The sequence below is a fragment of the Aquarana catesbeiana genome, linkage group LG03 (genome assembly GCF_042186555.1).
Source record: "Aquarana catesbeiana isolate 2022-GZ linkage group LG03, ASM4218655v1, whole genome shotgun sequence".
In the NCBI taxonomy this organism is placed as follows: Eukaryota; Metazoa; Chordata; class Amphibia; order Anura; family Ranidae; genus Aquarana; species Aquarana catesbeiana.
In genome coordinates, this window is record NC_133326.1 from 428,043,124 (window position 1) to 428,056,904 (window position 13,781).

At 42.4% G+C, this 13,781-nt stretch overlaps 1 protein-coding gene across 1 annotated transcript in view; it reads left to right on the forward strand.

The window, feature by feature from the left end:
* LOC141132416 (electrogenic sodium bicarbonate cotransporter 1-like) overlaps window positions 1-13,781 on the forward strand; it is an 890,811-nt gene that overhangs the window by 298,455 nt on the left and 578,575 nt on the right. The window contains exons 6-7 of the mRNA XM_073620775.1: window positions 902-989; window positions 6,223-6,377. Of these exons, the coding sequence (XP_073476876.1) occupies window positions 902-989; window positions 6,223-6,377 (243 nt within the window). The remainder of the gene's footprint in view (window positions 1-901; window positions 990-6,222; window positions 6,378-13,781) is intronic.

The window sequence follows — 13,781 nt, forward strand, 5'->3', positions numbered from 1 at the left end:
ATAAGTCTATGTGTGTCTTCATTTTTTGGGATGTTGGGGTGGAGAGCAAACTTGCATGGGAGGGACCTCAAGAAAATTTTGCCCAGGGTCCAATCAATATTAAAGATGGGTGTGAAGGTGCAAGAATTGGGGTGAAGTGAGATGTAGTGGTGAAGGAATTGGGGTTATCTGAGTGGTGAAGCTGCAGGAATTGGGGCTGATCTGAGGTGTGAAGACACAAGAATTGGGATGATCTGAGGTAGGAAGGTGCAGTAATTTGGCTTGTTTGAGATCTAAAGCTGCAAAAATTGAGTTTGATCTGAGGTTTGATAATGCAGAAATTACGGCTGATATGAAGTGTGAAGGTGCCGGAATTTGTGATCTGAGGTATGTAGGTTCAGGAATTGGAGCTGATTCGAGGTGTGAAGGTGAAGGAATTGGGGGATCTGAGGTGTGAAGGCGCAAAGCTCAATATTAATTTCTTACTGTTATTCGAGTCGTTTAGAGCATTTCGTTTATCAAAATTCATTTTTGTGATTGAGTGTGTGAAGTTTTTTTTTGGCACACTATGCTCAAAAGGTTGCCTTCACTGACCTAACATAATAATTAGAGCCACATGGGTTTACAGTGAGGCAAGCTAAATTTGCCTAGCAAAAAACACACCCAGCTCCACTGAACACAGTGAGCCAGCACCAAATCTAACTAATCTTAGCACCCATCTAGAAAGGTGCTGCATAAACATGCTATTTAACAAAGGATAAAGATGGCAACTCCACAAGCTTTAGATGAAAAGCTATAGAACTGACCTTGTCTATATGCTGTTGGGGGTGATTAGTGGTAGGGAAATTAATCTCTTGAAAAGTATAATATCAGCACCCAACCAGTTACATGTATATTTAATCACATATGTTTGCTTTTACAGGTTTATTTTCATCCTGCTGGGTCCAAGAAGCAAGCTTAAAGCATATCACGAAATTGGACGAGCTATGGCCACATTACTGACTGATGAGGTAAATATTCTGTGTAAATTGGCAAATCTTTCCTCACAGGTAAAGTTGAAATATTTTTGCAGTAAAAATAAACTAACATGATCTTTTGATGTTATTGGTAATTTACAAGTCAATTTGTTGGCTAGGTAAGAAATTTGTCATGATCATATGACATACAGCATGTATGTTTACCTGATGCTTGGGTTTGGCACATTGTTGTGATCCACGCGATGGACTGATTATTGGGTGGGGCTGGGGAGGACTCGGCTTTCATGATACATTGGGGTACCAATGACAAAGTTAGAGGAAGATGGAGTGTCCTAAAATGAGATCGGCCAAACACCCCCTATTCGATTCACAACAGAACTCCCGAACAGGGGAAAAGTTCTGCCTCAAACCGAAAACTCCATTGAAGTCTATTAGAGCCGAACACAAGAAATCAAAAGTGCCCATTTTGCAGGCTTGTATGCAAGTAATTGGCCATAAAAGGGGGTATGGGGGTCCAAGTATTGCCCTGGGGGACATGTATCAATGAAATGATTATTTTTTTTTTTTAAACAAGTTTTTTTTTCAGGAGCAATAACCACTAGATCTCTCCGCTGCCCTTAAAGCATCTGACCACACCAAGATCAGTGTGATAAGATAATTTCCCAATTTCCCAATGGCGCTGTTTATATCCGGCGAAACTGAAGGTATGAAATGCTCGTAGCTTCTGGTTTCATAGGCCATAGAGATGTTTGGAGCCGTTCTAATCTCCCATCAGCTCACCGGCTGTAGTCTAGTATCTAATTAGCCACTAGGATTGCTTTTACATGAAAGCTGACAGCCGGCTGAAAAAACGATACCAAAAGATGAGACCTAAACCTGCAGGCATCATTCTGGTATAACCACTCAAAGTCCAGCAACATACCAGTACGTCCGTGTTAGTCTTTTTTTTCCATGCAGCCTGTGAGTTAAATGAAAAAAAGGGAACCAAACAGATTCCTCCACTCACATCGATCGATCGGTAGTATGCCCACCATTAGAACACCACCCTGCATCCACCCACTTTTTAATGATGGGCATACATGCACCATTTTTTTTTTCATTCAGCCCATGGGCTGAGTGAAAAAAAGAACCTAACAGATTCCTTCATTCACATCAATCGATGTGGATGAAGAATTCTCTGCCAAGAAAGGTAAATAAAAATATATGCCAAAGCATAGGGGCAATCTGTCCCTAATGTCCACACCTGCTCCTATGCTTCAGCATATATGCTCTTTTTTACTGTGGTGGTAAAATCACCTCCTACAGCGATGGAGTCGCTGATTTACGTATCATGAGAGAAAACCCTGTTGCTGTCAAAATAAATAAATCAGTGCTGCAGCTGAATGGCGTACCTGCAAAGCAAGCAATGGTAACAATAAATCACAGTATCAAAACATTAACTCAATAAAACAACTTGTTTTTATTGCAATCTGTGCCAAAAAAAAGGAGTAAAAAATAAATGTCGAAGCATAGGGGCAATCTGCCCCTAATGTCCACCCCTGCCCCCCATGCTTCGGCATATATGCTTTTTTTTAACTGTGGTGGTGAAATCACCTTCTACAGCGCTGGAGTCATGGATTTACGTATCAGGAGAGCAAACCCTGTTGCAGTCAAAATAAATAAACCGTGCTACAGCCGAATGACATACCTGCAAAGCAAATAATGGTCATCAATAAAACACAGTAACATTACAGTATAACGGGTCAACAAACCTGCAAAGCAAACACGATAAAACACAGTACAAATAAAACATTACAGTTAAGCATAAAATACAGTAAAACAGAGCAGAACAATAGAGAGAGAATAGACAGAGATAAGAACAATTAAAATAAAAAAGCCAAAAATAGTTGTTTTTTTAATTTCATTTTTTAAATTTTTTTTTACACTTTTATTGTAATTATAAACATTCTAGCTTAGGGTCTTTAAAAATGTGAAGTCCATCTAACATCTTTCAAGACCCTGTGTGATAGTGTGCCCTAGGACTGTGCCGTGCTGTACATGCTAATACTCCACTAGTGTGTGGTAGCGACGGAAACAGTCACCGATGCAGAGACCAGGTTGGTCAGGACAGGAGGGACAATAAAAGCAGGTGTCACGCATATATCCACATTTTCTACAGACACGACATCTTCTTTGGGGCATTCTTTTGACAGGGGTACCAGGGAGGACATCCAGAAAATGCCTCTCATGCAGCCAAATCACTACATTTGCATTGGGAAGTTGGGCCACAGCACTGTCTGCAAACAGATAGGCTGTGATGATCTCTTCCTGGAATTTTATGAAGGATCCAGTTCTTCCTGACGCTTTGTATAGCACATAAGCGTTCAGCAGAGCCAATTGGAATAATTATATAGACACGTTTTTATACCAGCGTCTGGTCTTATGGGCAATTAGGTATATATATCGGGGATTTGTCGGCTGAGCTGTGTGTCCTGCTCCCGTGGGGAGCAGGACCTTGTCGCTGACACACTCCTGGAGGATCTCTCTATTTTTCAGCAGTGGGGGTCCGTATGGTTGCCGATCGCTGATGTTGCTGGGCCTCGTGGACGGGAGCTCCAGAACTACTCATCCATCTTGGTACGATGCCAGGCCATGCCCCCCCCCCCCGGATATCTTTTTATATCTCTTTCCTGTTTTATACAGTTCAACTACCTTTTCCCGCAGATCCTTTGACAATTCTTTTGCTTTCACCATGATTCAGAATCCAGAAATGTCAGTGCACCACTGGATGAAAGATGCATGGGTCTGTCAGAAGTCCAGAAACTCATTGACCTTTTATACACACACACTAATTACAAGCAAACAGATCACAGGTGAGGTTGGTTACCTTCAATAGCCATTTAAACCCCTTTGTGTCAACTTGTGTTCATGTTATCAGGCCAAAATCACCAGGGTATGTAAACTTTTGATCAGGGTCATTTGGGTAGTTTCCGTTGTCATTATGATTTAAAAAGAGTAAACACAGCTGATTAATAATAAAGGAGAGGGAGAAAGGAGGTCGTGTATGTCGTACTGACTTGGCCACCTGCGGGCACTTCTGTAGGGCCGTACGGTGTATGGACTTGGCAGTGTAAGGGGTAAAGAAAAACGTTGCATACAGCAGGGAGCAATGATGAAAATTCAGCCACAGTGACCCCCTGTGGTGGGACAACTATTACACAACATAACTGAACCAGAACTTGCAGCAGACTTGCAGAATGATTGCAAAGAAAGTTGATCTAGAGTCATGCAATGCAGACTTGCTGCAATTGTGCAACAAACTTGTGAAGCTTGGCAAGTCTAGCAAGAGCTTATTAATTTTCAAACTTGCAGCACTTGCTATCTGTGAAGTGTTGATAGTTTCAGAAGACTCTTAAATGGGCATCCTATAGAACGCATTATACAGGGATATGGGAAATGGTATTGACATGAACTCACACAACCACACCTTCACAAAGTGAACTGGATGGACTGGTGTCTATTTACTCTTACCAATTATGCAACTATGAACTAGAAGACAGAAGCACAAAGTACACATCACACTGAAGCAAAGTCCTTACTTTGTTTTTGTTTTTGTTTTGTTTTGTAAACTTGGGCTTTAACTGTCTTCTATTCCTGTGGACAAAGTGTAACAAGAAGAAAGTGACAGTACATACATCATATTACACCAATATGATAAAGTGTTCTGACCTAAGAAATATACATTAAGTTTCATGTCAGAGAACATTAAAACCCCCTTTCACACTGGAGCCATGGCCACGTTAGCGCTGCTTGTTTTAGCGGTGCTTTAGCACTGTTTAAGCGGCGCTTTTCGGCTGCTAGTGGGGCACTTTTAACCCCAAAGAAGGGGTTTAAAACCCCCGTGTTTTGCGGTGCTTCCGAATCGCTTTTAAGGCACTTCATTGCAATGGGCAGGGACATTTTGAGAGCTCTGTAATGCACCTATTGTAATGAATAAGGGGAGGCAGTTTTCAGGCGCTTTACAGGCACTATTTCTAGTGCTAAAATGCCTGAAATGCCTCAGTGTGAAAGGGGTCTAAATCATCTCATCCCCACCTCTCTCCATGATACCATGAATACTTCTTTTTTAAGCAGCTATCCATAGAGATTGGCTAAGACTGCAATGATGTGACTCTCCACATATCTATTTGACTCCTGGCTCAGCAGCATTGGAAATGGTTTAATTACGGTAACTGTTTATTTAAGCATGTGGAGATTTTGGCAATTCTGTTTTGATCCACCATAAAATATTGTCAGCTCTAGCACATGACCTCTGTGGTATGGTTGCAACAATATACTGTACAATTAACCTGTGAATGAGAGCGGTATTGCTCCACAAGATACCTAGAATTATGCTATCTATACTGTTAAATACACAATATCATGCCAAGCTGAAATATTTTGGAATTGACAAAAATTGTTTGATTACGTGTGATCTTATATTATCATGCATGCATACTTGCTTTGAAATGTATATTGCACTGTCATAGAAGAAAGAGGGAGCTCTTTCAGTTGCAATCCATTTTTTTTCAACAGGCTACTCAGGCCAAATTACTTTTTTGCTCATGTTTAATAACTTATCCAGGATAAGACCCATTATGGATTTCAGGAGTTTTTTTTATTCCAAATTATGAATACTAGGTTATTGCAACAATCTGAATTGTTTAACCTGACAGATTTTAGTATAGATAGTGGAAATATTTTTCGCATGATTTTAAGGGGCAGGCAAGCATTTGGTTTTGTTTACTATGATACAGTGTCATATATGATATTTACAATACCATCAATTTAAGTGTGTCCTGTGTTAAGCTGGATTCTGCATAGTGTAGAAATTTTCTCACCAATGTGCTGGGTCCTCCACAAAGTGCTGATCTTCCGGTGGTTTGAGGGGTTAACATCAGCCACTGCAAATTTGGAAAGTGTTGTGCCACTAGCCCGCCCTTTCTGCCCATAATGCATTCTGTAAATGGAGGATTGGCAGATGAATAACAGAAACCACCTCCTCCAATCACATAACACTTTGCATTCTGGCAAAAAATTAGAGTTCTATAAATAGAGGAGGAGGACTGGAAAAGGTTTAGGCAATGGTGAGGAGAAGATTTTTACAAAGAAAAAAAGTAACCAAACTTCAGCTTTAACATGTGGTTTTGAACATATGGTTTTAAACTGGGTTTTAAAAAATAGCAATTCTGGTAATGTTCAAAAATGAGCATTTTAAAATTATATAAATATAAATGTATTATTCTAGCTGTTCCGGAAAGTAGCATATAAGGCTATGAACAAAGATGAATTGACAGCAGGAATCGATGATTTCTTAGATGAAGTTGCTGTTCTGCCACCAGGAAAATGGGATCCTACAGTTCGTATTCAACCACCCAAATTTCTGCCATCAGTCCAGAGAAGGTAAATCTCTTACTGTGTATAACATTTTTTTACAGGAGTTGTCTACTTACTTGTAATAATGTGTAAAATCCTGCTTGTAAGGACTATATCAGATTGTAAGTGAAATCAACCAAATTGCTTTTCCATCACAACAGAATGGAAAAAATATCTGCCAGGTATAACTTGGAAAGTAATAGTGACAAAAAGAGTAACAGAAGGATAAAATGCACAGTAGAGGTAAAACAGGTGGATAAGGGGGAATGGGTGGTATATAGAAGGAATGTAGTACTTTCTAGTTTAGAATATGCATGATAGGAAAGACTCAAATGGATGGTGAATTGCTCCTTTTGTAATACAGTCTATGACCGGTGGCTAAGGGAATAGCAATTTCAATTTTTTTTTTTTAAAGGCTTAATTTTTAACCTACTTTTTTAATTTTCATTAAGAAAAAGGCTACAGTTTCTGAATCCCTCTCACTGAGTTAACCTGTAATGGGTATTAAACACCTCTTTCCATGTGTATTTAAGTACTGGCAAGCTTTTTTTTTCTTTACATTTTATACATGTGTATTGTAACGAGCCCCTGCTCGCTCGGTTCCACTCTCCCGACACTCCTCTGCAGCTATAGAATCAGATTGCAGAACGCAACATCTGATAGTTCGTTCATCCGATGCTCCGGGACTAGAACTACAGCTATGTGCCGTTCTAATCCAGTTGTGTATCTCAGAACAAACACCAGGCAGGCTGTATGTAAGTTCAACCAGGAATCTCTTTTATTGAAAAATACAGGCTCTTTTATACAGTAAACGAGGAGGTGCATACCTCCGGCTCATATTACTCTGAACATACACCTGTGACCAGAAACCTAATTAACATGGGCTAATTAACTAATCCCTTTAGACAGCCTAGATGACTCAGACATGACCTTTAGGCCAGACTGGCCGTCTTGTAGCTCAGAAAACCCAATCAATATTATCACAATAGCAGAGTTAATTAACACAAACAACAATGGGGATCTAATGACTCTTAGATCCCATACTAGAGACTTATTTACAATACACATTCTAGCAGGCAACAGACAGACAGGTGGCTGGAATTGACATCAGCATCTCCTAACAGTATTTGTCCCAGCATTATGAATCAGCCACTATTTCTAATATGGCAAATCCAGGGTCCCCAGAGTCTGTGTGTCCTGGGGGACCAGGACCCGAATCCACAGTAATACCACCTCAAGGGTCTCCAGGCATACAGCTCACAAAGAGCACCGTTACCCCAAATGCCAGGGCCCACGATCGATCGGCAAGAGGCTAGCATTCAGTCCCCTCCAAAAGTCTCTCTCCTGGCTACCTGGCTAGGTCTGTCACATGTGTATATACAAGGTCCCACTGACCTTGTATATATAAGAATAAAGTTCCAAGGTTGCTGCACTTAAAAATGTGTTGCTTTATTCCATCAAATCCTTGGAAAAAGTAAGTAGAATCATTCCAGACAAAATCGTTACAATCATCTGTTCAGACAAAGATTACGTTTCGGGCTGATTTGTTCGTGCCCTTCCTTAGATCAGTCAGAACACATCTGAAGGTTTTCCCCACACTCATCTGTTTTATATGTGTTTCACAAGCATCATCATACATGGAATCATGTATGATGATGCTTGTGAATCTATCCAATCAATGTTACAGAATACTAATCTTATACCATAGACACAGAAAATAGCTAATCGCACGGCCGATAATCTCAATATCTCATTGTCATCCTGCGATTCATCCTATTTTCAGATCTGAAAGACATATATATGCATAAAAAGATATATATCTTCAATAAATAGATGTAAAAATCTGTTCAATCACAACACAGAACCAATAACCTATTAAATAAACAAATAAAGATCTAAATCCATGTTTAAACTGTGTGGGGCAATTGTATTAAAAAACTGATCCAGTGTACCTCTCTTTTTCTGAGGGTTAATATCCCTGTTTATCATGCATTCAATGTAACTCCATGATCAAGGGTAAATTTTTCACACACCCCCATAAAGGTTTCAATATTCCTATTAGGGGACACTATACATGTCAGTCATCATTTGTAGTATATGCCATCAAATGTCCATGTGGATTGGTCTACATTGGTGTGAAACTACACAGAAAGTGAAGGATAGAAACGCAAGACACAAATATTCCATTAGGGATAAACTAATACAGCTTATTTAGAGACTAGGCTAGTGATATAGCTGGGGGCTAAATTGTGGATGGCTTTCTAAGTAGTTGTTAGTATTTTGAATTTAATTTATTGGGTGAGCGGAAGCCAGTGGAGGGATTGACAGAGAGGAATGGCAGACACAGAGCAATTGGTAAGGTGGATGAGTCTGGCAGCGGCATTCATAATGGATTGAAGAGGTGATAGACTATGTAGAGGTAAGCCAATGAGAAGGGAGTTGCAGTAGTCGAGGCGAGAGATGACCAGCGAGTGAATTGAGAGCTTTGTTGTATCATTGGTTAGAAAGGGGCGTATTTTGGAGATGTTGCGGAGGTTGAGGCGGCAGGATTTGGACAGTGATTGGATGTGTTGCTTGAAGAAGAGTTCAGAGTCTAGGACTACACCTAGAAACTTGGCATGTGGGGATGGACTGGGCTTATAGTTGTGCCATCGATTTTGACAGAGATCAGGGGAAGAGGCATATGGGGGAGGAAAAATTATAAGTTCGGTTTTGGCTAGATTGAGTTTAAGGAAGTGGTGAGACATCCAGACTGATATATCTGAGAGTAAATTACTGATACGTGAGGAGACAGAGGGAGTGAGCTGAGGGGTAGAGAAATAGATTTGGGTGTCATCAGCGTAGAGGGGGTATTGGAAGCCATGGGAGGCTATCAGTTGACCCAGGGAGGCAGTGTAGATTGAAAATAGTAGAGGTCCAAGAACAGAACCCTGAGGGACCCCAACAGAGAAAGGAAGAGGAGAGGAGGAAGTAGAGTTATAAAAAACGCTAAGGGTGCGGTTGGATAAGTAGGAAGAGAACCAGCGAAGTGTACAGTCACGGAGACCAAAGGCGTGTAGTTTTTTGAGGAGGAGGGGGTGGTCAACCGTATCAAAGGCAGCAGAGAGGTCCAGGAGTAGGAGTACAGAATAGTGTTGATTGGCTTTGGCCGTTAGTAGATCGTTTGTTAGTTTTAGGAGAGCAGTTTCTGTGGAGTGTTGAGGACAAAATCCAGACTGAAGGGGACCAAGAAGGCCATTATCAGTGAGGTGGACGCTCAGTCGGTTGTAGACCAGACGTTCAAGGAGTTTTGATAAGAAGGGGAGCAAGGAGATGGGGCGTAGGTTGTTAAGATTGGATGGGTCCAGTGAGGGCTTTTTAAGTATGGGTCTGACAAGTGCATGTTTTAGAGAGTTAGGGAAGATGCCAGAAGAGAGGGAGAGATTGAAGATGTGGGTTAGAGAGTGTAGTATAGGGCCAGAGGGTGAACGTAGCATTTGTGAGGGAACAGGATCCAGAGGGCATGTGGTAAGGTGGACATTAGCAAGTAGTTTAGCAACTTCGTCTGTAGTGGTGGGGTTGAAAGAGGGAAATAATGATTGTGCCTGTGGGCATGAAGTGTAAAGCGTGGAGGGTGTCGGCACAGTAGAGATCTCAGCGCGAATAGTATTAATCTTCTGTTTGAAGTGATTGGCGATCCCCTGTGCAGTGAGTGAGTTGGTGGGTGGAGGTGGTGGAGGACGAAGTAGAGAGTTGAAGGTGGAGAAGAGTTGACGGGGACAGGATGATAAGTTGCTAATGAGAGTGGTAAAATAGGTCTGCTTGGCAGAGAGGAGGCTGGAGTTGTATTTTTGGACTGCAGATTTATATTGGTAGAAATCTCTCTGGGACTTATGCCGCGTACACACGGTCGGATTTTTCGTCTACAAAAGTCCGACAGCCTGTCCGACAGACTTCCGGCGGACTTTCGGCGGACTTGCAGCAGACTTTCTAATGAACGGACTTGCCTACACACGACCACACAAAAGTCCGACGGATTCGTACGTGATGACGTACACCGGACTAAAATAAGGAAGTTCATAGCCAGTAGCCAATAGCTGCCCTAGCATGGGTTTTTGTCCGTCGGACTAGCACACAGACGAGCGGATTTCGGGTCCGTCGTAGTTACGACGTAAAGATTTGAAGCATGTTTCAAATCTAAAGTCCGTCGGATTTGAGGCTGAAAAAGTCTGCTGAAAGTCCGGAGAAGCCCACACACGAACGGATTACCAGCCAGCTTTAGTCCGTCGGCGTCCGTTGGACTTTTGTAGACGAAAAGTCCGACCGTGTGTACGCGGCATTAGTCTTACGCCTCAGGCGCTCCAGAGCACGAATACGTTTTTTCAGACTTCTAGTATCATCTGTTTGTCAAGGTTGAAGGGGTCTGTGCTTGATTCTGTGTGTAGTGAGGGGGGAAAGTGAGTTCAGTGAGGCTAGAAGTGAAGCGTTGTACACAGAAGTGGCTAGGTTGGTGCAGGATAGGGGTGAGATTTTGTCATAGAGGTTGTTGATAGCAGAGTAGAGAAGAGAAGGGTTGAGATGAGGTAGGTTTCTGCGGGTAACTTTAAGGTGGTTGGAGGGAGAGGAGGTGAAGGAGAGGGAGAGAGTGAAACTAATAAGGTGGTGATCAGAGAGAGGGGATGGATAGCTAGAGAGGTTGCATGGAGTGCAAAGGTGAGAGAACACGAGGTCAAGGATATTGCCTTCTGAGTGAGTTGGAGCATGTATCCACTGCTTCAGGTCAAAGGAGGATGTTAGGCTAAGAAGTTTGGAAGTGGAAGGAGTGTTAGTATGAATAGGGATGTTGAAGTCCCCGAGAATGATAGTGGGGATTTCAGAAGAAAGAAAGTAGGGTAGCCAGGCAGAGAAGTCTTCAAGAAAGGTTGATACTGGTCCAGGGGGCCTGTAGATCACAGCTATCCTTAGAGAAACTGGAGTGAAAAGGCGAATACAGTGTGCTTCGAAAGAGGAGAGTGACAGAGAGGGAGGTGGCTGAAGTACCTGAAAGGTGCTATGTGGGGCTAGAAGGATTCCGACACCTCCTCCCTTACGTCCGCTGGATCTGGGGGAGTGAGTCCAGAGAAGACCACCATGGGATAGGGCAGCAGAAGATGCAGTGTCGGATTCGTGGAGCCAGGTTTCGGTAATGGCGAGTAGGTTAAATGAGTTGACAATAAAGAGGTCATGGAGAGAGGTGAGCTTGTTGCAGATAGAGCGCGAGTTCTAAAGGGCACAAGAGAAAGGGAGTCTGGTTTTGGGAAGAATAGAAATGGGAACTAAATTGTGTTGATTGCGGCGGCTGCTGCCAGAGGGTGCAGGGTGATGGGTGCATGGGGTACAGTTAAATGATGAAGGCCCAGGGTTTGGGGATATATCGCCAGAGGTTAGGAGAAGCAAGAGGGTGAGGGAGGTAATATGGGAGTGGGATTTATATGAAGTGACATGCCCCAGGGTCTTGGAGATTTTTAGTGTATGTGGATTTAGAATTAGCAGGAGTCGGTGGGTGCAGTAATAAGGACAGGACAGGAGTGAAGGTGATATATATATATGCTGTGGGGGGGAGAAGAGGGGTGAAGGAGAGATAGTTTTAGGATGGAGGACAGAGTTGTCAAAAGCAGTGGTAGAGAAAGCATGTTACAAGGAAAAAGAGCTAAAGGAGTAAACAAGTTCACCTGATGTATGTGTGCTGTTTTTCAAAGTGTTTATCTTGTGTACTTTCACTGAAGTGCAGAGTCAGAAGTGCATTTCACTTATAGAAATCGCCACTTTGAGAAAGAGCCAAGTTGCAAATGTGTACCCCCTGCAAATGCTTCCCCCAAGAGAAGCTTAAATATATACTGATAGGGGTAGGGTGTGGGCGGATTTCAATTAGCAATCAAGAGGTTATAAAGCTTGGCTGGTTAATAGGGCAAAATTCTTAAGTCACAAACAGACTAGCAAGAGGGCACTAAAGTTAAGAGGGCCATAATTTTGGGTAAGACAAGGGAGATAATAAAGCATTGTAATGTGGACAGGTCTACAGACAGTTAAAGCGGAGTTCCACACAAAAATGGAACTTCCGCTTTTCGGAACCCTCCCCCCCTCCGGTGTCACATTTGGCACCTTGCAGGGGGGAGGGGGGTGCAGATACCTGTCTAAGACAGGTATTTGCACCCACTTCCAGCATAGACTCCCATGGGAGTCTATGCCTCTTCCCGTCCCGACCGTGCTGTCTGCTGGGAACACACAGCTCCCAGCAGAGAGCGGGGACCACTAGGGACGCGCAGCGCGACTCGCGCATGCGCAGTAGGGAACCGGCAAGTGAAGCCGCAAGGCTTCACTTCCTGATTCCCTCACCTAGGATGGCGGCGGCAGCTGCCGAGAACCGAGCGGGTTCTCGGCGTCCCCTGCCGACATCGCTGGACCCTGGGACAGGTAAGTTGCCATGTATTAAAAGTCAGCAGCTGCAGTATTTGTAGCTGCTGGCTTTTAATATTTTTTTTTTTTTGGCGGTGTGGGTGAACCCCCGCTTTAAGTAAAAATAACATACCAGCATTATTAGAGACACATATGAAAAAAGATAGCAGTGTTTCAGTTTTTGGCTGGAGTTGCAGCAGTAGGAGCATACCAGAGTTAAGAGACATAGGAGACCGTTTTCACTAATGCGATTCTGGCTGGAGTTGTAGCAGTAGGAGCATACCAGAGTTAAGAGACATAGGAGACCGTTTTCACTAATGCGATTCTGGCTGGTGTTGTAGCAGTAGGAGCATACCAGAGTTAAGAGACATAGGAGACACTTTTCACTAATGCGATTCTGGCTGGAGTTGTAGCAGTAGGAGCATACCTGTGGGAGGGAAAAGATGATATTTTCAGATCAGACAGTCAGATGATGAGTGATAAGTGCAGAGTCAGAAGTGCATTTCACTTATAGAAATCGCCACTTTGAGAAAGAGCCAAGTTGCAAATGTGTACCCCCCATATATATGTCTTTCAGATCTGAAAATAGGATGAATCGCAAGATGACAATGAGATATTGAGATTATCGGCCGTGAGATTAGCTATTTTCTGTGTCTATGGTATAAGATTAGTATTCAGTAACATTGATTGGATAGAAACTGAGATTGATTAACCATATTGATTCCATGTGTGATGATGCTTGTGAAACACATATAAAACAGATGATTGTGGTGAAAACCTTCAGATGTGTTCTGACTGATCTAAGGAAGGGCGCGAACAAATCAGCCCGAAACGTAATCTTTGTCTGAACAGATGATTGTAACCATTTTTTCTGGAATGATTCTACTTACTTTTGTAATCTTTTTCCAAAGATTTGATGGAATAAAGCAACAAATTTTTAAGTGCAGCAACCTTTGGAACTTTATTCTTATATATATATGTGTGTGTGTATAAAAGGCTTTGGGGGATTTGAAGTAT